The sequence below is a fragment of the Gobius niger genome (genome assembly GCF_951799975.1).
Source record: "Gobius niger genome assembly, chromosome: 23".
Classification (NCBI taxonomy): domain Eukaryota; kingdom Metazoa; phylum Chordata; class Actinopteri; order Gobiiformes; family Gobiidae; genus Gobius; species Gobius niger.
In genome coordinates, this window is record NC_136874.1 from 3,997,849 (window position 1) to 4,023,011 (window position 25,163).

The 25,163-nt window shown below is 39.8% G+C and overlaps 1 protein-coding gene across 2 annotated transcripts in view; it reads left to right on the plus strand.

Annotated features, from left to right (window-relative positions):
• LOC306982172 (neuropilin-2-like) overlaps positions 1-25,163 on the plus strand; it is a 162,734-nt gene that overhangs the window by 35,042 nt on the left and 102,529 nt on the right. For both annotated transcript variants that reach the window (XM_079582008.1, XM_079582009.1), the window contains exon 3: positions 13,560-13,741. In XM_079582008.1, the coding sequence (XP_079438134.1) occupies positions 13,560-13,741 (182 nt within the window). The remainder of the gene's footprint in view (positions 1-13,559; positions 13,742-25,163) is intronic.

The window sequence follows — 25,163 nt, forward strand, 5'->3', positions numbered from 1 at the left end:
CTGTCAATAGAGTTCGGGAATGTTATGTCACATCGCTAAGCATCATAGGAGTTTTTGTTCACATTAAAACACTTGGACGCCACAGTGTGCTAGCTGTATTTACCAGCAGTAACTCAGCAGCTAACGGAGCTGTTCCACTGCTATTTTCTCCACTTTTTATACTGTTATTTGCTAATGTGAGTCAATAAAAATGTATGCTAACAGCTGCAAAGATGGCGGATCTCCATTGTAACTGAAATTTCCCCAACTCTATACACACAATGTCATAGGAGCATGATGCTAGCTTCCAAGGCTAATGGCTGTTGCTAGTATGTTGGAAATAATAATAAAAAAATAATAATAATACAACTCACTCAGGATGTTAATACTTCATGCAGGAGACTTCTGTACTTACAACTGTAGCTGTTTTAGCCTTTAAGCTAAAGGCTAACGTTATTATGATGCTAGTAAACGTCAAACTAGCGCCACGATCTGAAACAATTCTGATGAAACACACTCAGCTTGACATTCATTTTTGATGTTTTTGGCTAGCAGGAAGTTAGGCAAAAACATTCCAGCTGATTGTACGAGTTATATCTGAAGGTATATACATTTTTTCTGTTTTCGATCAGCGCTAATGTAAATAGAAATGATAATCTTGAGGCGTCAGATTGCTTTGACGTATGAGCAGCGCCTGTCATTGGGAAATCCGCCGCCACATCCTCGGGGCTCTGCATTCCTCATGAAACACATAATATCCATGGCCTTGTTGTTTGTCTGCGATGCCTTCAGGAACAGTCGGGACGCGCGGCGAAGGTGTGAACGCCAATTAGTCGCTCTGGTGTCGGGCCGTTGTACGATATACGAGAGGAAGAGGGGGAACATGCCCGGGCCGGTGCCGAGTTACAGCCCCCTCAGGGTTTAGAGTTTCCTTAACCCCGCTCCCTGCGCTCCGCCGGGGTTATCCTCAAACGGGACAGGATAGGGAGGGAAGAGGGGGTGAGGGGCGTGCGAAGGTCCCATAATGGCTCCCAGAGAGGTCCCATCTCGCCGCCCCGACAGACAGGCGCAGGGCAGGGGCGAGCGGGAGGCGTGGGCGTTGGCTAACGGGGGGAAAACACGGGCTAATGGAATCTCTGCGGGACGGGGGGCTCGGCGGGGATGAGTACAAACACATGTAATGGCGATGGAAAGGCAGGAATCCTCAGTCATCCAGGTAGATTTAACATGGCGGTGTCTGGGATCGAAACAGCTGGATCTTCATGTCAAAAATTGCTTGCGTTTAAAGATACACTAGGTTCTGTTCTTGAGATGAAATCGTGAAGCCTTTTCAAACATGAACATCCAGCAAGACGGCATTTTGCATCCGAAACCATCAAATTATAGCCTCTAAGCGCTAACACTAGCAACTAATCCTAAACTAGGGCTGAAACAACTAATCGATTAATCGACGACTAATCGATTATTGAAATAGTCGACAACTATTTTAGTAATCAATTAATCGCTTTCTGGTTCACAGACTCAAATAGAGCAAAAATGACATGAAACTTTTGTATTTTTGATGAAAATCTACTTTGTTTTTCATAGTTTGGGTCTGTAGTGTTTTGTACATTGTAGATTTCTTGAGTCTCATCCAATTTAGAAAGCAGAATTAGCGTTAAGAGCCTCCTACAAACATTTACTTTAAGTTTACTCCATCACCACATCCTCAAGGAGCACCATTTTAGCTTTATGTGATAAAAAAAATAGAAAAAATAAAATTTTCTGACACCTTTCACGGCCAAGCGATTAATCGATTAATCGCAAAAATAACCGATAGATTAATCGATTACAAAATAATCTTTAGTTGCAGCTCTGTCCTAAACCTTTCATGGGGTCGACTGTTAGATCTCTGCAGTAGTGAACTTTTGCTTCAGCAGCATTTCGATCCGTCCTTGCCCAGGGGAAGGGGAAGTGACATCACCTACAGCTGCTGATCTTCTTCTTTAAGGTTATTGGCAGACTGCAGGCAAACAAAAGCTGCCCCCTACTGTACTGCATATGCAACAATGTAGTGTCCAAATAAAGACATTTAAGGGAAAAAAAAGAGAAATCCAGATAATCCTTCACATTTCCCTTCAGCCTTTTTTTATCTTAATAGCTGTTTCATAAAGCTACAGTCGCAAATTAGCCATGTTTACTGAGTTTACTCTTAAACACTGACATGTGACTGAGCTGTGGTGACGACAACATGGATTGTGTCACTTTTATAAAGTTTGGCTTGTGCAGAATCCTACCCTATATGTTTTTTTTAATCAATCAACAGTGGTTGCGCATGAAACACTCAAGGGTGGGGCAAAGGGGGATGGGGGGATTGGCACGGTGGCTTATGGGAAGGCACATAGCTCCTAATCACCTGTTAGTTAGCATCTGAAGTCCCCATGCTAAAGTGGCTATGCTAGTTAGCATTGAGGCTCCATTCCCTAACTACTTCCTAACTGACAGACCGATTCGGAAGCTTCTTGTCATGGCGTTAGACCTCTGACAAATTTACTGGTTCCGGAAAGGGCCCAGATCTTAACCCCAGTGAGAATCTTTGGGATGTGCTGGAAAAGGCTTTGCACAGCGGTTACACTCTCCTAGGGCTGGGCGATTTAAGAAAAAGGAAAAAAAAAAGTATGTGTGGTCTTTCCTGGACTAGCAAGTAAACAGATGCTGTGGCCAAGCTGAAAACTGCAGCAGCAAAAACAAACTCCACACTTCTTGCCTCACAGAACAACATCCCTACAAACATCTGCAAAGGAAAAGTAAAAAAAAATGTTCGAAGAATGTCAGAAGCAGACGACGAGCACATGGTTTGTGTGTTCTTGTGCGGAGCCTCAAAAGGCCACGACTTTACGGAGTGAATGCGCTAACAACTAATATGTACATGAAGAAACACAAGCAAACAGCACATTTATAGGTATAAAAGACGATCAAACTTACAGTTCACCGTTCACATGGTCCACACAGCGATGGATAGCTCCTCACCAGGTCCTCACCAGGTCCTCTTCTTGTTGCCGCATGTGCCATCCTGTGAGAAATGAACGCAACATTAAATCTTTTGACATTGCAGAAGCTTAAAGCCGCATACTGGAGCGTGAGACCCACATGAACCTATGACACATCGCAAGCTGGAGAAAAATACCTCTTAAAACATGTCTTTACTCCTCAGACCTGACTCATGACTCTGCAGGGGGCGGGACATCGAGTTCTGATCTATTACTCAAGAATATGTTGCTTTTTCCATACTGAGATATGTTCTTGCCTGAGCTTAGACGAGTTGATGCGTACCTGTCTGGTCTTTACGCGTGCGCTCAGATGAGAGGAGGAGAGGCTAAATGCTAACATCATCTTTGGTCCTTTTGCGTGACTGAGCGCACACGTAAAGACCAGACAGGTACGCATTAACTCAACTAAGCCCAGGTAAGAACATATCTCAGTATGGAAAAACTGTGGCCTGATCCTTTAACCTCTTACTACCCGCCTAAACCGAATGCCTTCTGTCCTCTTTGGTTATAGGCCTGTGTAACGCCTCATTTGAAAGCTAAGACCCACAAATGATCTTTTTCCTCACGTTGTTGCTGTGTTGTGTCACCTTTATGGGGTTTTTTTGTTGAGTTTTTGTCATTTTTGGTTGACTTTGTGTCACATTTTTGTCAAATGTTTGTCAAATTTTTGTCACATTTTTGTTGAATATTTGTCACATTCTTTTTTTGTTTTTGTTATTTGTTGGTTGAGTTTTTGTCACATCTTTGTTGAATTTTTGTCAATTTTTTTGTCAAATTTTTGCCACTTTTTGGTTGTTTTTGTCACATTTTTGTCATATTTTTGTTGACTTTTTGTTGAATTTTTGTTGAATTTTTGCCACTTTTTGGTTGAGTTTTTGTCACATTTTTGTCAAATTTTTGTCACTTTTTGGTTGAGTTTGTCACATTTTTGTCACATCTTTGTTGAATTTTTGTCCATTTTTTGTTGAAATTTAGTCACTTTTTGGTTGACTTTTTGTCACATTTTTGTCAAATCTTTGTTGAATTTTTGTCACATTTTTGTTGAATTCTGTCACATTTTTGTTGCGTTTACATACTTTTTTTCTTCTCATTTGTTGTGGCTGTTTTGGTGCTTTTTTCCCCCAAGAAGCTTTTTGATCAGGGTAAAGCCAAACTGGAGAAAATGGGATCCGTTCAGGTGGGAGTTAAGAGGTTAAAAGGGATTAGTCAAAGACCCACGAACGAGACCTTGACTGTTTGAACTGTCTTTAATTTAAATCCCAAATTCAAACCCATCACCAGTCACAGAAACTGCATTTATATCCTCAAGACTCTACGCTGCCTGGAAAAAGTCCTGGAAGTGCCTTGGAAAACAGCCTCTCTTCTCCTCGAATGCCTTTTTCCAGCACAGTGACAAGCGAACACGAGTTTTTCCTTCCGTCTACGGGCTCATGCATGCATTCATAAGAGCTCGGCGAGAGGCTAAGCAGGTCAGCGCCACATCAGACGCCCGCGCGCTAATCCACGCCGGGCTAGCGCGCACACAGCCACTCCGAAATCAATTAAAAACTAATTAAGCCTCGCCTTTTTATCCTCCGAGTCGACGGAAGACGCCGCCGCCACTTTGTTTGTTCGGATTCTCCCATAAGCGCGCGCACTTGAACGCGGCGCAGTGGGGAGCTAATGCTAAACCGGGATTACAACCGAGAAGAGCGTGAAACAATCGGAGCGAGGGCGGGAAAAAAAAACCACTTCACTTGGAGAGGGATTCTTGACTTGTGGGAAGAGACTACAAAGTAAAGATGCTTAAGTGTGGATGTTTGGCCTTCAAGATACTTTTAATCGACCGTTTCATGACGAGCAGGAGATCTTTTTCACTTTGTTTTTCATTGAAATGCGAACTAAAGGGTAGAAGAGAAAGGCAGCATATCCATATTTGTGAAGCCGCAACTATTTTGTACTTTTTACTTTGAATACTTGGCTCGGGTGTTAGCTTATACTTGTATTGGAGTAATACCATCAGCAAACATAAGCCCTTACACAAAGTTTGCAGCCGGCTTCTTTGGATCCGGTGCTCACAGAGGATATAGACAAAAGAGAGAGGGGAAAGATGGTTCTACACTGGAAAAAAAGAGCTTAAAAAGACTTAAATGAGATAAATGACATGAATTTGCTTGAATTAAGGTTCTTTATGTTGAACTTGAGTCGGTTTGAACTCATCTCATATAGAAACAGACAGTATCTCTGGATTTGCCCATATACGGTCATGTTTGTAAACAGTTAAGGGGGAAAACAATTGAGAAAAATCTAAACTTTCTCTAATTAATCAAAAACTACTTTAACAAAAGCTGAATTATGAATATAGTTTCTACTAAACAAAGATACAAAGACATGGAGAGGAGCAAAGTGGTTCAACAGCCCATAAACACAAATAATGGTGAATTCTAACATGATGCTACATGTTAGAAGCATGCTGATGCTAACGCTAGCTCGCACTAGCTACAACGGCCTTTTTTTTTCACTTCTGTTGAACAATCTGCTGTGAATAAACATCCATATGGACCCGATTTAGACTTGACTTTATTTGTATTTGATAAATAACTTAACCTCTTACCATCCGCCTAAACCAAATGCATTCTGTCCTCTTTGGCTATTATATAGGCCTGTGTAGCACCTCATTTGAAAGATAAGACCCACAAAACTGATCTTTTTCCTCACGTTGTTGCTGTGTTGTGTCACCTTTTTTTTTCTTCTTTTTTTTTCTTCTTTTTGTCACATTTTTGTTGAATTTTTGTCACATCTTTGTTGCGTTTACATCCTTGTTTTCTTCTCATTTTTTGTGGCTGTTTTGGTGCTTTTTTCCCAAGAAGCTTTTTGATTAGGGTGAAGCCAAACTGGAGACAATGGGATCCGTTCAGGTGGGAGTTAAGAGGTTAATATTTCACCAGAAAATGGCTAAAAAGTGTGAAAACTGTTTCCCAGGAGATTCCGTTTTCCCCCCTGGCGAGGCCACGACTCCGTCTATGACGCGATGCCGTCTGTATCTAGAAGATAAAATGCTAATGAAAATGGAACAAGCATAAATCCCTTCAAAATCAGACAAATTAACTAAGAAACTCAACATATTTTCTATTGAATGTAAGTTTTACAATCTTTAACCTCTTAACTCCCACCTGAAAGGATCCCATTTTCTCCAGTTTGGCTTTACCCTAATCAATAAGCTTCTTGGGAAAAAAGCACCAAAAAACGAGAAGAAAACAAGGATGTAAACGCAACAAAAATGTGACAAAAGTTCAACAAAAATGTGACAAAAATTCAACAAAAATGTGACAAAAACTCAACAAAAATGTGACAAAAACTCAACCAAAATGTGACAAAAATTCAACAAAAATGTAACAAAAATTCAACCAAAATGTGACAAAAACTCAACAAAAATGTGACAAAAACTCAACCAAAATGTGACAAAAATTCAACCAAAAAGTGACAAAAATGTGACAAAAATTCAACAAAAATTCAACCAAAAAGTGACAAAAAATCAACAAAAATGTGACAAAAATGTGACAAAAATTCAACAAAAATTCAACAAAAAATCAACAAAAATGTGACAAAAATTCAACCAAAATGTGACAAAAATTCAACCAAACAGTGACAAAAATTCAACAAAAATTCAACAAAAATTCAACAAAAATTCAACAAAAAATCAACAAAAATGTGACAAAAATTCAACCAAAATTCAACAAAAATTCAACAAAAATTCAACAAAAAATCAACAAAAATTCAACAAAAAATCAACAAAAATTCAAAAAAAATTCAAAAAAATTAAAAAAAGAATAAAAAAAACATACAAAAGGTGACACAACACAGCAACAACGCAAGGAAAAAGATCTGTTTTGTGAATCTTAGCTTTCAAATGAGGTGTTACACAGGCCTATATAATAACCAAAAAGGACCGAATGCATTTGGTTTAGGCGGGTGGTAAGAGGTTAAGCCCTTGGTCCAACTTACAATAATAAAATTGCTACGACTTCACAAAAAGGCAACTTCCTGAGTCTATTGACACTTGTTTCATGAACACGATAGATTCTTGTCTTCGTGGTGAAACAGCTTCGAAGCTTCAAAGCGTGGCTGTAATTAGCACAACAACACTGGCCCCATTGTTTACTTGACAGCTCTTCATTTCGCCTAATTCTTCTTTTTTTCCCTGAGGGGGGAGAGGGGAGAGGGGATCGCCACCACCCGCGGCGTCAGGCGGGGAGAGCCTTGTTAGGGAAGGAACATCGCACGACAGATGAATTATGGAGCCGGCGAAAATTATACACGCGATTGTCAAGTTACGCAACGCTAAGTACATGTTTAAAGAGGCTGGCACACGCGTGAGGAGGGGGGGGGGTTTGAGTCGTAGTAGGAAAAAGTTTGGCTCCGAAAAAAGGCAAATTAAGCGCTTCCAATGCGGCACCGGAGCTAAATGGCGACTTTGGCGGACGTAATCGCATCAACAGAGTCACGCCTGTGTTTGTGATGGTAATTAAAGAAGAGAGGGGCGTCCTAACTGCTGTTTTGACTCGAGAGGGAGGCGGGACAAAAATATTTGGGGGTAAATAAAGATACGCCGGGATTGGATGGCGTGTGGTTTGTACGGAGCGCCACGTGTGAAGTGTTTTTGGACTTTAAAAACTCCTGGCAATAAATGAAATTAATACTGCAATCTGAGTTTTAAGATTTCTCATGCTTTTTCTTGAAATATTGTTCATGTAAATGAGGTTTTAAAGCTTTTGAAAATATGACTTATTTAGACGAACAACATCAGCTGCCGAATTAGCATTTTATTTTAGGGAAGCTGCGATTTTAATGAAGAAATATTTGGAATTTTTAAACTGCTGACAGGAAGTGACATAGATACAGACGACCTTTTAGCCATTTTCTGGTGAAATAAAAGCTTATTTATCAGATACAAATAAAGTCAAGTCTAAATCGGGTCCATACGGTTGTTTATTCACAGCAGATTGTTCAGTAGAAGTGAAAAAACGGCAACTGTAGCTAGTTCTATGCTAGAGTTAGCATTAGCACGATGCATCTTGTTAGCATTCTCTGTTATTTATGGGCTGACATTCTCTCCATGTCTTTGTATCTTTATTTAGAGGAAAACTATATTCATATTTCAGCATTTGTTGAAGTAGTTTTTGAATAATTAGAGGAAGTTTAGGTTTTTTCCCCCTTGACTGTTTTCAAACGGGACCATATATGGGCGATTTCAGAGATGCACAACAAAAAAGGGACCAAAACCATGAAAATGCGACAAAATAGCGATGAATACACGACAAAAAATGGCAAAAATGTCAACTAAGACTTGTCGGAAAAGGACCAATAACACAATATAAAAGAAATGTAAAAAAACGAGTTCTGTACGTCTTTCAAATGACCTGTAGGTTGTAAAATCTCCAATCAAGAAGCTTCTAGATTTTGGTCATGCCGAACGGGAGGAGATAAGGTTAAGGCGGGGGTTAAGAGGTTAACTTCATCATTTCGAATGTCCAACATCTTTTTTTAAGCACACTTTAAAACTTTCAAGGAAAAATTATGTAATCAAGTGCATTCACATCCATAAAAAGGCTTTAGAATCTGATGTTTTTCACAATTGTCTGACATTAATAAACTAAACGACAATACAAGCTTTATTCTACTTCAATAAAAAGATAAATCAACAATAATAAAATGAAAAAATATGTTTCCATTGTAGACATTTTAAAGAGAGATCATTGTGATAATTTTGAATATTTGGCATTTTCTTTAATATAAAGTATTCGCATGATTTGGTCTGTAGCTTCCACATGAGCCGCCTTCATGCCTTAACATTTTAATATTAGATTTTCCCCCAAAGTCCGAGGGAAAACCTAATGGGATTTTTGCCAAAGGAGCTCGTCCAAGGAGACGTCGAATCCAAAATGTCACTTTTCCCAGTCCCGTAATTGGCCGTGGCTCCGTGGGGTTGACCTCATTATCCGCCGGCTCGTGGGTAAATACAGCGGCCGTTACGGAGCTCCACCTGATACAGGGCAGCGACCGGCCCCCGCTGTAAAAATAGCCACAACTGTTGTTTGTCTGACTGTGCACTGCTGCCTAATAACGGCCCGAGAATGAGGCACGAGCTGAGGCTAAATGTGGAACCAGCCAGGTGGACCCGCTCAGCCCCCAACTCTTCGCGTTCTCCTCTTCTCTCCTCCTTTACCCCCTCCCTCCTCCTTTACCCCCTCCCTTCTCTCTCCCCCCTCTGAGCTGACAGAGAAGAATTTGCTTTTATCGTTCGGGGTCAATTAGCTCAAGTTCACAGGTCGAACTCGGCTGCGGTTCAAAGTGCTAAAGCCCAGACGCATTTGGGCTAATCTCCCCCCGCAGCCCAACTCCCCTCACTCCTGCGAAGCTTAAAACTGCACGTTTTTTAATCTTTCTTAAGCCTTTATTGCCTGTATCATCAGCTTTTTTGCCGATATTAAAAGTTGCCTCCTTTGAGTCACTGTTATGTGTTATTTAGGGACAGCTCAGTGCAGTAAATCGCTGAATTATCCCTATTGTAGTAAGTGATGTGATAGACAATAGACAAATACACTGAGGCTGAGCAGAGCAAACACAGAATAAAATAAACAGATGCACTAAAAGGTCAGTTTAAAGGGGCTAGATTCAAGTTGTTATACTCACTACTGCCACCTCAGGTCATACGTGTAACTGCACTTTCTATATTAAGCTCGTCCATGACCTGAAGAAACAGTTGTGGTGAATAGATCTGAGCTCATTCTACACATTAGGACATTGTTGGAACATGTAGGGGGTGGAATATACATAATTTTAACATTTTTAAACTCCGTATAGTCCCTTTAAGCCACGATTTTTCCAATTTAGATCCATTTTAGCTTTGCATTTGGTTGTGCTTTGTTGAAATGGTCGAGTAAAGCATCTCAATATTATCGTCATTCGAGCAATGAAGACTTTCTTGAGACACTACAGGCAAAATATTTTTAATTTTATTTTCTGATTTTGGACCAAATTGGTCTCGTAACATATAAACGTTCATCTGGAAACAATTTGCTCAAATGCACTTTCCTCTAGGGCTGAAACGACTAATCGATTAATCGACGACTAATCGATTATTGAAATAGTCGACAACTATTTTAGTAATGGATTAATCGTTTTCTGGCTCACACAGACTAAAATGGAGCAAAAATGACATAAAAATGTAGTATTTTTGATGAAAACCTACTTTGAATTTATATTTAGGGTCTGTAGTGTTTTGTACATTGTAAATTTCATTAATAGAGCCTTAAAAAAACATTTCCCTCCATCAACACATCCTCAAGCAGCGCCACTTAAGCTATAATGTGATAAAAAATAAAAATAAAAATAAAAATTCCTACACCATTCACAGCCAAGCGATAAATCGATTACAAAATAATCGTTAGTTGGAGCCCTACTTTCCTCAAATTGGTGTAGCTACATCTCCACATAAGGAGTACAGACTTCAAATTTTCCATTCTTGGACATTTTGGTGTTTTTTAAAGCAGTACTAAGTAACTTGTTTACCTTAGTAAAGCTTTCCGTGGTCCCTCTGGGAATACAAGTGTTAATGGGATGATTGGGGGTCTTTCATTTCCCCTGGTGTCTCTGGCCAGAAAAACCCCAACACAATTGCAACTTTCCCTGCTTCAGGTCGGAGCCACCAATACACACTAATAAAACCACGAAGAAGAAGCTAACAGGCTAACGGGCAAAGCTAACTGTGAGCTCGCACCACTTAAACAGTATTTACAGCCAAGTTTGAGTGAAAAAAATGATCTCCATTGTGTAATTGGATGAACAATATTTACTCTGACGAACAATTAATGAGTAAAAAACACAAGTTGCTACGACATCTGCAGTGGCGCTTATGGCCTCTAGGGGCACGAGAGACTTAGTTCTGCTGTAAAATCTAATTGCTAACCTGACTTCTTTCCATTAATTTGCTTATTTTATAATCCCCTCTGAGTTTCCCTATTCACCTGCAGTGTCTCACCTTAACAAAAGCTGAAAATAAATATATAGGAGGTGAGTTTTTTGTCATGCAGCCCTGTATGGAATCCATACCTGTACAGAGCTGCCATGACATTCCCTCTAAGCTAAAACAAGGGACTTTTGGATTCAGACACTGGGGACGAGCAGATCGAGGCCATGTTGATGCTGCAGCTCCGCTTTATTGAATGCACAGACGGGGAAGCAGCAGGTAAAGGAGCCGCGTCCTGACCACGAGCCAAAATGGCGACGGTCGCGTTTGTTTGTGCTGAGTTTCCAAATGTTTCACTTGGACGCGCCGCTCTGTCCCGAGGAGACGGGGACGGGGACGGGGGGGGGGAGCCAGCACCTGTCCACCATCATGATTATTATTATGTCATCATACTGCACAGTGTGGCTTTTGCATATTTGATAAAAGGGAAAGAATTTGTAGTGTAAGAAATGTTTTTTGTTTCCTTATTTGGCAACAAACTGTGCAAAGAATCAATTCCTTTAATGGTTTCTTTGCTTTTTGGGAAATGGAGGCTTTGTGCTTCAGCGGATGCAGCATTTATTATATTATATTACTGAACAAGCCTGATCATAGCACAGTGTAGGAGTCCCAGGGTGATTTAACCTCTTAACTCCCGCCTGAACCGAGAGGATCTTTTTCCTCACGTCATCAGATTTTTTTTCCATCATTTTTTTTGTTGGGTATTCAACTCATTTTTGTAATTTTTTGTCACATTTTTGTCATTTTTTTTGTCATTTATTGGGTCAAATTTTAATCACATTTATGTAATTTTTTGGTCAATTTTCTATCAAATTTTTGTAATTTTTTGTCACATTTTTGTAATTTTTTTGTCACATTTTTTTGTCCCATTTGTCATTTTTTTGTCATTTTTTGTCATTTTTTCATCCATTTTTTTGTCAATTTTTAATCACATTTTTGTCTTTTTTTGTTATTTTTTTTGTCAAATTTTAATCACATTTTTGTAAAAAAAAATTGTCACATTTTGTCACATTTGTCATTTTTTGGTCAATTTTTTATAACATTTTTGTCACTTTTTGTCAAATTTTTATCACATTTTTGTATTTTTTTGTCCTATTTTGTCCCTTTTTTTCAGGGGTTTTTTTTCTCCAGTTTTTGCCACATTTGTCATTTTTTCGTCAATTTTTTAATCAAATTTTTATCAATTTTTTGTAATTTTTTTGTCACTTTTTTGTCATTTTTTCATCAATTTTTTTGTCAATTTCTTGTGACATTTTTGCCACTTTTTCATTAATTTTTCGTCACTTTGTCACATTTCCGTCATTGTTTTCGTCTCAGTTTTGTTGCTATTTTCACAGCTTTTTTCCAGAAGCTTTTGGACTGAGGTAAAGCCAAACTGGAGAAAATGTGCTCGGTTCAGGCGGGAGTTAATCGGTTAAAGGCACAAAATGGAAGATAACACATAATTAATAAAAATGGCTTGTGTGAATGAAGGTCAAATTACAAAGTTAAAGTTATTAAGCCAGATTTTTAAAGTTTTGCTGCTTGATTTTAGTATAAGCACCAAAGACTATTTAAAGTGGGGTTCTCGAATTGCTTGCCAAGTCATTTAAAGGGAAAAGATTGGAAACGCCTGCTCTAACAAAGACAATTTAGTAAAATCTTCCTAAATATTCCAGATGCCCCTTTAGCATTCCGAAAATCCTAATGTCAGATGCCATTCTTTATATCTTATCCATTTATTCTTTTTTTGTTATTGCATTTTTTTTAATGCTTCAGGGATTGTACTACAAAACAACAACAAAAACAACAACAAAAAAAGTTCAACTTTAATAGAACTAAAATAAGTACATTGATCAACCGTTACATCAGTGGTAAGCAGTAATCCTATTGGTCAAGTTCTTAAGCCCCGCCCCCACCAGGTGCACCCTCTCCAGTTCAGCTCCACCCAAATCCAAAAGCTTCTTGAAAAAAACAAAACACCAAAACAAAAATGACACAAATGTGACAAAAAAATGTAAAAAATGCGATGAATAAGTGACAAAAAATCCACAAAAGAGCGACAAAAATATGACTTAAAAAAATGTATAAAATGAAACAAAAACATTTAAAAAGCTATGGAAAAAGTGGCAAAAAAAGTGACTAAAACAAAACAACAAAGTGGCTAAAACGCAGCAAAAAAGCCACAAAAGAACAAACAATTGTCCAGAAACTGAACAAAAATCAAGGATAAATGTGAGGAAAAAAAAGAAAAAAAGTCACCAAAAACATTAACTAAAAAGTCAAACAAAAAAATACAGAAAATCAAATTTAAGTCACCAACAACAAATGGAAAAAAGTCACAAAATTGTTTAAAAAAAAAAGTCACCAACAAAAAAAAGAAGAAAAAAAAAGGAAAACCGTGCTCAGTTCAGAGACTTTTTATTTTTTATTATTATCAAAAAACTTTACATGTATGTTTGTTGAGTGATGTCATCGTTCTTATCCATTCATTCCGACTCGGGGCTTTCGTATTCTCACGCCAAACGTCTCTGACCTTTTCTCTTCTCCGTTGTTTCTTTCAGGTACGACTTCATCGAGATCCGGGACGGCACGTCGGAAAACGCCGACGTTTTGGGGCGACACTGTAGCAACATCGCCCCTCCCCCGATCATCTCCTCCGGGCCCGCCCTGCAGATCCGCTTCGTGTCCGACTACGCCCACCAGGGGGCGGGCTTCTCGCTGCGCTACGAGATCTACAAAACCGGTAAGCTAGCTATCTTCACGCTGGTTTGTCATGGCTAATATTTAACGTGGGGGTTTCATGGTTTTTTCCCTTTATTTGTGGGTCTGTTTGGTGCATAAACTTTTATCATTTCTTTATAGAAGTGAGAGGAGGTGAGTTGTTTCCCCATATTTAACCTCTTAACCGCCTGAACTGAGAGGATCTTTTTCCTCACGTCATCAGATCAGATCATTTTTTCGTCAATTTATCAAATCTTTTGTCCTTTTTTTGTAATTTTTTGTCACAATTGTAATTTTTTCTTCATTTTTTTTTTTATTGTTTCATCAATTTATCCTCCATTTTTTGTCATGTTTTGTTATATTTTGGTCATTTTTTGTCATATTTTCGTAATTTTTTTGTCACATTTTGTCACATTTTTTGGTCATTTTTTTGTCATTTTTTCGTCAATTTTTTATCAAATGTTTGTCATTTTTTGTTACATTTTGGTCATTTTTTTGTCACATTTTTGTGATTTTTTTGTCACATTTTGTCACATTTTTTTTGTCATTTTTTTGTCTATTTTTTATCAAATTTTTGTTATTTTTTGTTACATTTTGGTCATTTTTTCATCCATTTTTTGTCAATTTCTTGTCAATTTCTTGTCAATTTCTTGTCAATTTCTTGTCAATTTCTTGTCAATTTCTTGTCAATTTCTTGTCAATTTCTTGTCAATTTCTTGTCAATTTCTTGTGACATGTTTGCCACTTTTTCTTCAATTTTTCGTCACTTTTTTTGTCACATTACCTTCATTGTTTTCGTCTCAGTTTTGTTGCTATTCTCACAGCTTTTTTTCCCCAGAAGCTTTTGGACTGGGGTGAAGCCAAACTGTAGAAAATGTGCTTTGTTCAGGTGGGAGTTAAGGGGTTAAACACTTGTGCTGCTCGGATCTGCCACAGAACATAATTATAAACTACAAACAAGTGTGAATGAAACCTTCTTCTGACAGGGAAACAACCCGAGAACACATAAAAACCTTCAAAATAGCCAATTTAGCCTTACAGTTCCCGGTCCTTTCCTATAGCTTATGATTTCCCCAAAGGAAGTGGACGCAACAGCCAATTTCAGCCACATTCCTCTGGTGTTTAAAGGCAGAGCGACTGTAAAAAAAACTGCCTCTGCTGCTCGGGATTGTTTACACGGAGACGGCGCCCGGCCTGGCGTGAATGGCGTTAGCGTGTTAGCATGAGCGATCACAGGTTTCGGGCCATTAACGAACCCCGCAAAGGAAGTGGCTAAAACATAAACTCCAGAGACGTCGACAAAGGACGGCTGTTTGGTTTTGAGCTCGTAAAGAAGTATAAAGAAGTATATCGCAAGTACTTTAATGACGTCATGCATATTGTCTGTTGTCTCTGGACTTTGCATTGAAACTTTTTTGCCTCTTTAAGTTAATATTGAACGCAGACTTGTCTTAAAACTCACCACATCATCACATATGTTTCTGGTGTTAGCCTGTTTTTCTGTTCACCATATTCTAAATGTAAAGCTGGCTCCAAAAAAACAGCCAAACTGCTAGCATGGACAAGCTTCATTAGTTCGTGCTGAACGCTGTGGAGGAAGATGGATGGATGGATGGATGGATGGATAAATAGAAAGATAGATAGATGGATGGAAAGATGGATGGAAGGAAGGGGGAAAGAAAGAGGGAAGGAAAGAGTGAGGGAAGGAAAGCGGGAAAGAGGGAAGTAAAGAGGGCAAGTGAGCAAGAGGGAAGGAAAGAGGGAAGGAAAGAGGGCAAGAGGGAAGGAAGGCGGGAAAGAGGGAAGGAAGGCGGGAAAGAGGGAAGGAAGGCGGGAAAGAGGGAAGTAAAGAGGGCAAGTGAGAAAGAGGGAGGGAAAGAGGGCAAGAGGGAAGTAAAGAGGGCAAGTGAGAAAGAGGGAAGGAAAGAGGGCAAGTGGGCAAGAGGGAAGGAAAGAGGGAAAGAGGGCAAGAGGGAAGGAAAGAGGGCAAGTGGGCAAGAGGGAAGTAAAGAGGGCAAGAGGGAAGTAAAGAGGGCAAGTGGGCAAGAGGGAAGTAAAGAGGGAAAGAGGGAAGTAAAGAGGGCAAGTGGGCAAGAGGGAAGTAAAGAGGGCAAGAGGGAAGTAAAGAGGGAAAGAGGGAAGTAAAGAGGGCAAGTGGGCAAGAGGGAAGTAAAGAGGGCAAGAGGGAAGTAAAGAGGGCAAGTGGGCAAGAGGGAAGTAAAGAGGGCAAGAGGGAAGTAAAGAGGGAAAGAGGGAAGTAAAGAGGGCAAGTGGGCAAGAGGGAAGTAAAGAGGGCAAGAGGGAAGTAAAGAGGGCAAGAGGGAAGTAAAGAGGGCAAGAGGGAAGTAAAGAGGGCAAGTGGGCAAGAGGGAAGTAAAGAGGGCAAGAGGGAAGTAAAGAGGGCAAGTGGGCAAGAGGGAAGTAAAGAGGGAAAGAGGGAAGGAAAGAGGGCAAGAGGGAAGTAAAGAGGGAGGGAAAGAGGGCAAGAGGGAAGTAAAGAGGGCAAGTGGGCAAGAGGGAAGTAAAGAGGGCAAGTGGGCAAGAGGGAAGTAAAGAGGGAAAGAGGGAAGGAAAGAGGGCAAGAGGGAAGGAAAGAGGGAAGGAAAGAGGGAAGGAAAGAGGGAAGGAAAGAGGGAAAGAAAGAGGGAAAGAAAGAGGGAAATAAAGAGGGAAAGAAGGAAAGAGGGAAAGAAGGAAACAGGGAAGGAAAGAGGGAAAGAAAGAGGGAAAGAAAGAGGGAAGGAAAGAGGGAAAGAAAGAGGGAAAGAAAGAGGGAAGGAAAGAGGGAAAGAAAGAGGGAAAGAAAGAGGGAAGGAAAGAGGGAAGGAAAGAGGGAAAGAGAAGGAAAGAAGGAAAGAGGGAAAGAAAGAGGGAAAGAAAGAGGGAAAGAAAGAGGGAAAGAAAGAGGGAAAGAAAGAGGGAAGGAAAGAGGGAAAGAAAGAGGGAAAGAAAGAGGGAAGGAAAGAGGGAAGGAAAGAGGGAAAGAAAGAGGGAAATAAAGAGGGAAAGAAAGAGGGAAAGAAAGAGGGAAGGAAAGAGGGAAGGAAAGAGGGAAAGAGAAGGAAAGAAGGAAAGAGGGAAGGAAAGAAGGAAAGAGGGAAGGAAAGAAGGAAGGAAAGAAGGAAGGAAAGAAGGAAAGAAGGAAGGAAAGAAGGAAAGAAGGAAAGAGGGAAGGAAAGAGGCAAGGAAAGAGGGAGGAAGGGAGGAAGGGAGGGAGAGATAGATAGAAGCACAACAGAGAAGCAAAATGAGTCTTTGCCCTTTGAAAAACGTTTCACTCAGTGTCTGACTGATGAACTCTCTTACACACCAAACGCTTTCCGGGCGTCAAAAACGCGCCTAAAGCCGCAGTTAGAGCTTGTGCTTACCTGAAGTCAGACGCTTCTCACACCGACGCTCTGGCCGTGTGTTCGTAGCTACAACCGGCTCCTCGAGGCCCAGACACGTCCAGCGCAGACTCAGCCTCTGATGGAAGTCTTCTCGTCGCCGCCTTTAACCCTGTGTGTTTAGATAAAGAAACACTGATGTGAGTCTCTGTAAAAGTCCCAGAGCTGCTGTAGCTCCAGTTCACAGTGAAGCTAAACCTCCGTGACTTGTTTTCATTTTTATTTTATTTTTCTTGGCCAGCATAGAATCTGCCCCGGTGGCTCAGCTACAACGTACGTCACTGTTGGGGAAAGCTCCTGATGTGTCGACGCTCGCAAATTGTATTTTCAATGTTAACCTGACGCTTTGCGGTTGGTGTGAACGCCAAACGGCATGGGCGGCGCTGCTGCTCCTATTTGGAGGCTTAAAAGACGCTCAGACGCTCGTATGTGTTCACCTCAGGCGGAGACACTGACAGTGGAACAGTTTAACTCGCCTACATTTCTCTGACACGCTCCCTCTCAGATATTATTTCAATACATGTGTGTTTGAGTGTGCAGTACCTGTCTGTCCAGCGAAAATCCCCTTTTGTTGTAATCCAGCGCCCCCACGTTCATGTTTGATTCCTCTCCTCCAAACGCCTGCGCACAGGAAAGGCATTTCAATCCACCGCCGCCGATCCGATCGAAAACCTCCTCTTTTCAGACGGCGTCTCCGTTTTCCTAGAAGTGAAGAGGTGATTCTGTTGCTCCAAGTTCAGACAATCTCTAAATAATCCTGAGTGTGTTTTCCTCCTCCTGCCTCTGAGCAGCTGCCGCTCGTTACTGCTGATTGGCACCGCTCTGACGCACCTGCAGCCACGCCCCTGGTTAAACGTCCAATGATTGTTACCGTAATGCTTCTAAAAGTCTTGCAGTCCAATCTTTCATCTTTCTGCTTCATATATCCTGTCAAATACGCTCTTCTCAAAGTTTATTCAAAGTAACTCAAATGTTATGGCACATTGTTGTTACCGTAATGCTTCTAAAAGTCTCCCAGGCATTAAAACTTACACATATCCCTCCAAAACGCTGATTTTTTTTGCCTGATTGATCGCTCCAGCCTCTTCCCTTGGGCGCCCTAAAAGCTATTGACACATGTAGGCGCGATCGTGATCTACAGCGCCCTTAAGTGAAGCGGAAGGCCAAAGTTCAAGCTCTGCCCCAGAGATCGATGGCCCGGGGAGCGCAAACCGAATGGTATTTTTCCTCAAGGCTGGAGTCTAAAGTAGAGCCCGGCAGGTGAGGTCATATAGTCTGCGGTTTATTTGTTTTAAGCTGCTGCTGCTGCTGTGGAGGGAGACGGAGAGGGAGCCCGGGGTAGCGTCAGCGCCGGCCTTGAGCTACTCCTTCAGATTTATGTTTATGGCAGCTCGCAGGTGATTGTCCCTGAAATTGCGGCGCTTTTTCAGGCAGACGCTTCACGAGGCAATCTGGAAGGACAGCGCCGAGGCATTACTTCAGTGTCAGGGGGGGCGGGAAGGAGTCGGAAAAGTCCGGGGATGAGAAATGTGTGGATAGTATAAAGTTGTTTCAGCTAACATTGCTCGGGGGAGTGGTAGTTGTTTTAAGATTAAGAAGGCTCTCGTGGATTGCAGTAAAATATCCTTTACAAGCCGCACAATATCCTGTCTCCCCTGGGTGTTATTATGTATAAAACCTGATAATCCTCAAGGTTAGAGCTCTACAAACAGAAATGTAAATGACAAAACACCCTTAAATGTATTGACAAAGCAATACATTTGTTTACAAATAGCTAGAAGTGATAAATGTGTAGCTTCGTGATGTTTGTGGCAGTAAAAAGATTGTGTCATTCAAAGTACCGTAGTGCTTCTATAAGTCTTTCAGTTCAATTTTTGTTGTTGCTTCTTTGTCAAATACTGTCTCCACAGAGTTTATTGTAAGTAGTCCAGGTTAAACGTCCAATAATTGTTACCGTAATGCTTCTAAAAGTCATACAGTCCAATATTTCTGTTCCCCATCGTGTCAAACACTCTTTCCCCAAAGCATATAGTAATTAACCCAGGTTAAATGTCCAATGATTGTGACCGTAATTCTTCTAAAAGTCTTGCAGTCCAATATTTCTGTCCCATATCCTGTCAGATTCTCTCTTTTCAAAGCTTATTCTAAGTAATTACAATGTTATGGCACATTGTTGTTGCCGTATTGCTTCTAAAAGTCTTCCAGCCCAATTTTTGTTGCTGCTTATTTGTCAAATACTGTCTCCACAGAGTTTATAGTAAGTAACCCAGGTTAAACATCCAATAATTGTTGCCGTAATGCTTCTAAAAGTCTTGCAGTGACATTTTTCGGCTTCATAAATGCTGTAAAAATCTCTCATCACAAAGTTTATTGTAAGTAATTCAAATTTTATGGCACATTGTTGTTACCGTATTGTTCCTAAAAGTCTCCCAGTCCATTGTTTCTGTTACAAACCCTGTCAAACACTCCTTCCACAAAGCATATAGTAACTAGTCCAAGTTAAACGTCCAATGATTGTTACCGTATTGCTTCTAAACGTCTTCCAGTCCAATTTTTGTTGTTGCTTTTTGTCAAATACTGTCTCCACAGAGTTTATAGTAAGAAACCCAAGTTAAACGTCCAACCATTGTTACCATAATGCTTCTAAAAGCCTTCCAGTCTAATATTTCTGTTCCATATCCTGTCAGATTCTCTCTTTTCAAAGTTTATTCTAAGTAATTACAATGTTATGGCACATTGTTGTTACCGTAATGTTCTTAAAAGTCTCCCAGTCCAATTTTTCGGTTACAAACCCTGTCAAACACTCCTTCCACAAAGAATATAGTAACTAGTCCAGGTTAAAAGTCCAATGATTGTTACTGTACTGCTTCTAAAAGTCTTCCAGTCCAATTTTTGTTATTGCTCTTTTGTCAAATACTGTCTCCACAGAGTTTATAGTAAGAAACCCAGGTTAAATGTCCAATGATTGTTACCATAATGCTTCTAAAAGTCATGCAGTCCAATTTTTATGTTCCATATCGTGTCAGATTCTCGTGTCAGGTTTCGCCCTGTTGCTTATTTGTCAAATACTGTCTCCACAGAGTTTTTAGTAAGTAGCCCAGGTTAAACGTCCAATAATTGTTGCCGTAATGCTTCTAAAAGTCTTGCAGTCCAATTTTTCTGTTACTAACCCTGTCAAACACTCCTTTCACAAAGCGTATAGTAAGTAACCCAGGTTAAACGTCCAATGATTGTTACTGTAATGCTTCTAAAAGTCTTGCAGTCCAATATTTCTGTTCCACATCCTCAGATTCTCTCTTTTCAAAGTTTATTGTAAGTAATTAAAATGTTATGGCACATTGTTGTTACCGTAATGTTCTCAAAAGTCTCCCAGTCCATTGTTTCTGTTACAAACCCTGTCAAACACACCTTCCACAAAGAATATAGTAACTAGTCCAAGTTAAACATCCAATGATTGTTACCGTATTGCTTCAAAAAGTCTTGCAGTGAAATTTTTCGGCTTCATATATCCTGTACAAAAAAACTCTCTTCACAAAGTTTATTGTAAGTAATTACAACGTTATGGCACATTCTTGTTACCGTAATGCTTCCTAAAAGTCTCCCAGTCCAATTTTTCTGTTACAATATCCTGTCAAACACACTTTCCACAAAGCATATAGTAACTCGCCCAAGTTAAACGTCCAATGATTGTTACTGTACTGCTTCTAAAAGTCTTCCAGTCCAATTTTTTGTTGTTGCTTTTTGTCAAATACTGTCTCCACAGAGTTTATAGTAAGTAGCCCTGGTTAAACGTCCAACCATTGTTACCGTATTGCTTCTAAAAGTCTTTTCAAAGTTTATTCTAAGTAATTACAATGTTATGGCACATTGTTGTTACCGTATTGTTCCTAAAAGTCTCCTAGTCCAATTTTTCTGTTACAAACCCTGTCAAAAACACCTTCCACAAAGCATATAGTAACTAGTCCAAGTTAAACGTCCAACGATTGTTACCGTAATGCTTCTAAAAGTCCAATATTTCTCTTCCATGTCCTGTCAAATTCTCTCTTGTCAAAGTTCATTATAAGAAACCCAGGTTTAACTGTCCCAATAATCGTTACCGTAATGCTTCTACAAACCGCGCACCACTATCTTACACCCACACGTCACCCATGTCTTCAATCTTCTCGCCGGTGCAACCATCCTATTTATTCCCCGCGCCTCCAGACGACATAACGGTTCAGACTTGGCGGCCATGTTGAATTGACTGACTGTACAAAGATGGCGGGTAGACGCTAATAGGCGGTAGGTGCGCAGTTGCCATGGGTCTAACAGGAGCCCGGCGTACATGCATCCGTGCGGGGGGGAAGTGTCAAACGTGGGCGCCTCTGAGCCGGCGGCGTGGGCGGTTTTCGGCGCGGCTTGTTGTGCTGGATTTGGCGGCGTGTCTGTGAGTCGGTCTGTGAACATGTGTGGGAGGACGGAGCGGATTCACTGCAGAAATGTACGGATATGTGGATAATGAGGAAGTTGTGCAAAATGGTTGAAGTTACTTTGTTTGTTACGATGGGCAGCACACATGGCTGCGTTTGTGCGACTTGTATTTACATTATAGGAATTAAATAATCAATAATCAATAAGCTTTCTGGTTTTACAATTCACTTATTGTCAAAGGATTTCCACAGCCCTTTGTTGTATGCTTTTGAAGGCGTACAAAACCTTTTTATGGCAGATTGTTGTTAACTTAATGCTTTTAAAAGTCATCTAATCCATTTTTTGTTGTTGCTTTTTTTGCCCAATACTGTCTCCACAAAGTTTATAATAAGTAGCCCAGGTTAAACGTCCAAAGATTATTACTGTAATGCTTGTAAAAGTCTTGCAGTCCAACTTTTTTGTTCCATATCCTGTCAGATTCTCTCTTTTCAAAGTGTATTCTAAGTATTTAAATGTTATGGCACATTGTTATTACCGTAATGCTCCAAAAAGTCTTGCAGTCCAATATTTCTGTTCCATATCGTGTCAGATTCTCTCTTTTCAATAAGTTATTAAAATGTTATGGCGCATTGTTGTTACCGTAATGCTTCTAAAAGTCTCCCAGTCCAATATTTCTGTTACAAACCCTGTCAAACACTCCTTCCACAAAGTTTATAGTAAGTAACCCAGGTTAAATGTCCAATTATTGTTACCGTAATGCTTCTAAAAGTCTTATAGTGAAATTTTTCGGCTGTAAAAATCTCTCTTCACAAAGTTTATTGTAAGTAATTCAAGTTTTTTTGGCACATTGTTGTTACCGTAATGTTCCTTAAAGTCTCCCAGTCCAATTTTTCTGTTACAAACCCTGTCAAACACACCTTCCACAAAGCGTATAGTAACTAGCCCAAGTTAAACGTCCAAAGATTGTTAACGTAATGCTCCTAAAAGTCTTACAGTCCATGATTTCTGTTCCATATCCTGTCAGATTCTCTCTTTTCAAAGTTTATTCCAAGTAATTAAAATGTTATGGCACATTGTTGTAACCGTAACACACACACAATAAACGAAAGTTGATATCACTAAATGTACTACTTTGTCTCACTTTAAGGTGAATGGGGGGAAAATATATATATTTAGAGATATCAACCTGAAACTTCTGCTGTAGATTACTGACATAAATATGAGGGAAAAAGTGAATTGCAAGTTTTCTTTGTGTTTTCATATAAATATAAGACATTTAGTGCATAAAAATGGCCAAAATTGCCGATATTTTCAGCGACAAAACCTACAAAATGGATTGACCGAGGTGGTGGTTTTATTTTGTTGATGTATTAGTTACAAAGAGGGGATTTTGGATCTTTATAAGTGAAGAAATCTGTAAAAATTCGAATTTCTCGCCTTAACCAGGAGTAAACAATGGATTTTGATGAGACTTGGACTAAGGATGGACCAGAGTGAGACTAAACTAGGACTAAACCTCCCGAAACCACAGCCTGCTGTCGTTATGCCATGTTACAGTAAAACCATGCGCTTGTTGCAGCTGGAAACACAATGGGGGGGGGGTAATGTTGACCTCGTTTCCCCCCAGGAGGTGCGGTGGAGACGGGGTGGGGCTCGTTCCAAGATGGATGCCACGCCATGAGGTCGACCCTTCCTGAAAATAATTAGCTTCCCTCTGCCCCACATCGCGCTGCAAGTCGATACCTCGGCTCCGGTGGATTCGGGCCCCGGGAGGCCCTTATGTAACCGCTCTGAACCGACAGAGACGACGGGGCCGGCGTGGAGGGCGAGGAGGGCGCGGCCGCCGGAGTAATCACAGGACGAAGCGAAATCTGAACGGTCACGGTTTGAGGATGTGCGTCTTCATTAGGGCTGAGACGATGCAGGCGAACAGGGAAAAACTCACATTTAGAGGCAACTTCCTGATAAATATGAGACACAACTGTATTGGATTTTCTGTTCATGTCTTCATATAAATAATAAAGCATTTATTATTTATAACAAAACTGAGACGAAAACAATGGTGGAAATGTGACAAAAAAGTGAGAAAACATTGACAAAATAGTGACGAAAAATTGATGAAAAAGTGGCAAAAATGTCACAAGAAATTAACAAAAAAATTACGAAAAAAGGACAAAAATATGACAAAAAAGGACAAAAAAACTGACAAAAATGTGACAAAAATGTGATAAAAATTTGACCAAAAAATGACAAAAAATGACAAAAATTTGGAAAGAATGTGACAAAAAAATGACAAAAATATTACAAAAATGTGTTGAATACCCAACAAAAAAATGATGGAAAAAAGATCCTCTCGGTTCAGGCGGGAGTTAAGAGGTTAATTAATGTAAAAGGCAAAAAATATCTATATTTTCAGCAACGGAATCTAAATAATGGGTAGATGTATAGATACGGGCGGCATCTTTGAAACTGCCCATATATGGTCATGTTCGAAGCAACCAGAGGGAAAACAAAGAAGGGAAAATACTGAACTTTCTCGCATTTTGCACTTTTACTTTAAAGTGATAGTCTGTAAGTTTGCACAGTGAGGAGAGATTGAGTAAATTTGAAAGGGATGAAGGAAAAGACCATATTCACATTACAGCGTCATCTCGGTCGACTTTCCTGCTACACGTGGATACCAAACATGTCAGTATTTGTGAATGAATAAGCGTGGAAAAGACCAGGTTTTTTTAATGGGAAGGAAGACTGGACACACCCTAATGAAAACACTCAAGACTCGACCTCTTGAACTTTCTAAATTTACACTCGGAGGAGATAAGCTAATGAGCTAGCGGCGCAGGAATGCAGCGGGCTATGCTAGCTAATGAGAAGTCATAATATCAAGACTGAACTAGGGAGTCTTTAACCCCTTAAGTCCCACCTGAACCGAGCACATTTTCTCCAGTTTGGCTTTACCCCAATCCAAAAGCTTCTGGAAAAAAGGTGTGAAAATAGCAACAAAACTGAGACGAAAACAATGATGAAGATGTGACAGAAAAGTGAGAAAACTTTGAAAAAAAAGTGATGAAAAAGTGACAAAAAATGACAAAAAAATGACAAAAAAATGACAAAAAAAAGACAAAAAAAGTAAAAAAAAAGACATAAAAAACACAAAAAACTACAAAAAATTACAAAAAAAATTAACAAAAAATGTGACAAAAAAGACAAAAAAAGGACAAAAAAGTGATGAAAAAATGACAAAAATGTGACAAAAAAAGACACAAAAAAAAGACAAAAAGTGACGAGAACATTACAAAAAGTTAGACAAAAATGTGTCAGAAAAAGACAAAAAAATGTCCAAACAAATGACATAAAAAAGACAAAAAAATTACAAAAAAATTACAAAAAAAAGATGGAAAAAAATCCATCTTTCATTTAGATGAGTTTTGTAGATCTTAGCTTTCAAATGAGGTGTTACACTGGCCTACAGGATTTGGGTAAAGCTGAACTGGAGAAAATGCTCCCGGTTCAGGCGGGAGTTAAGATGTTAAGGAATCTATTCCAAAACAGATGCAAGATAATGGGATTTGGGAGGATTTCTCTGGAAAGCGACATTGCATTACTTATTTTTTTTAATCGCTCACAGTGTCATTGAGATTCCGTTAG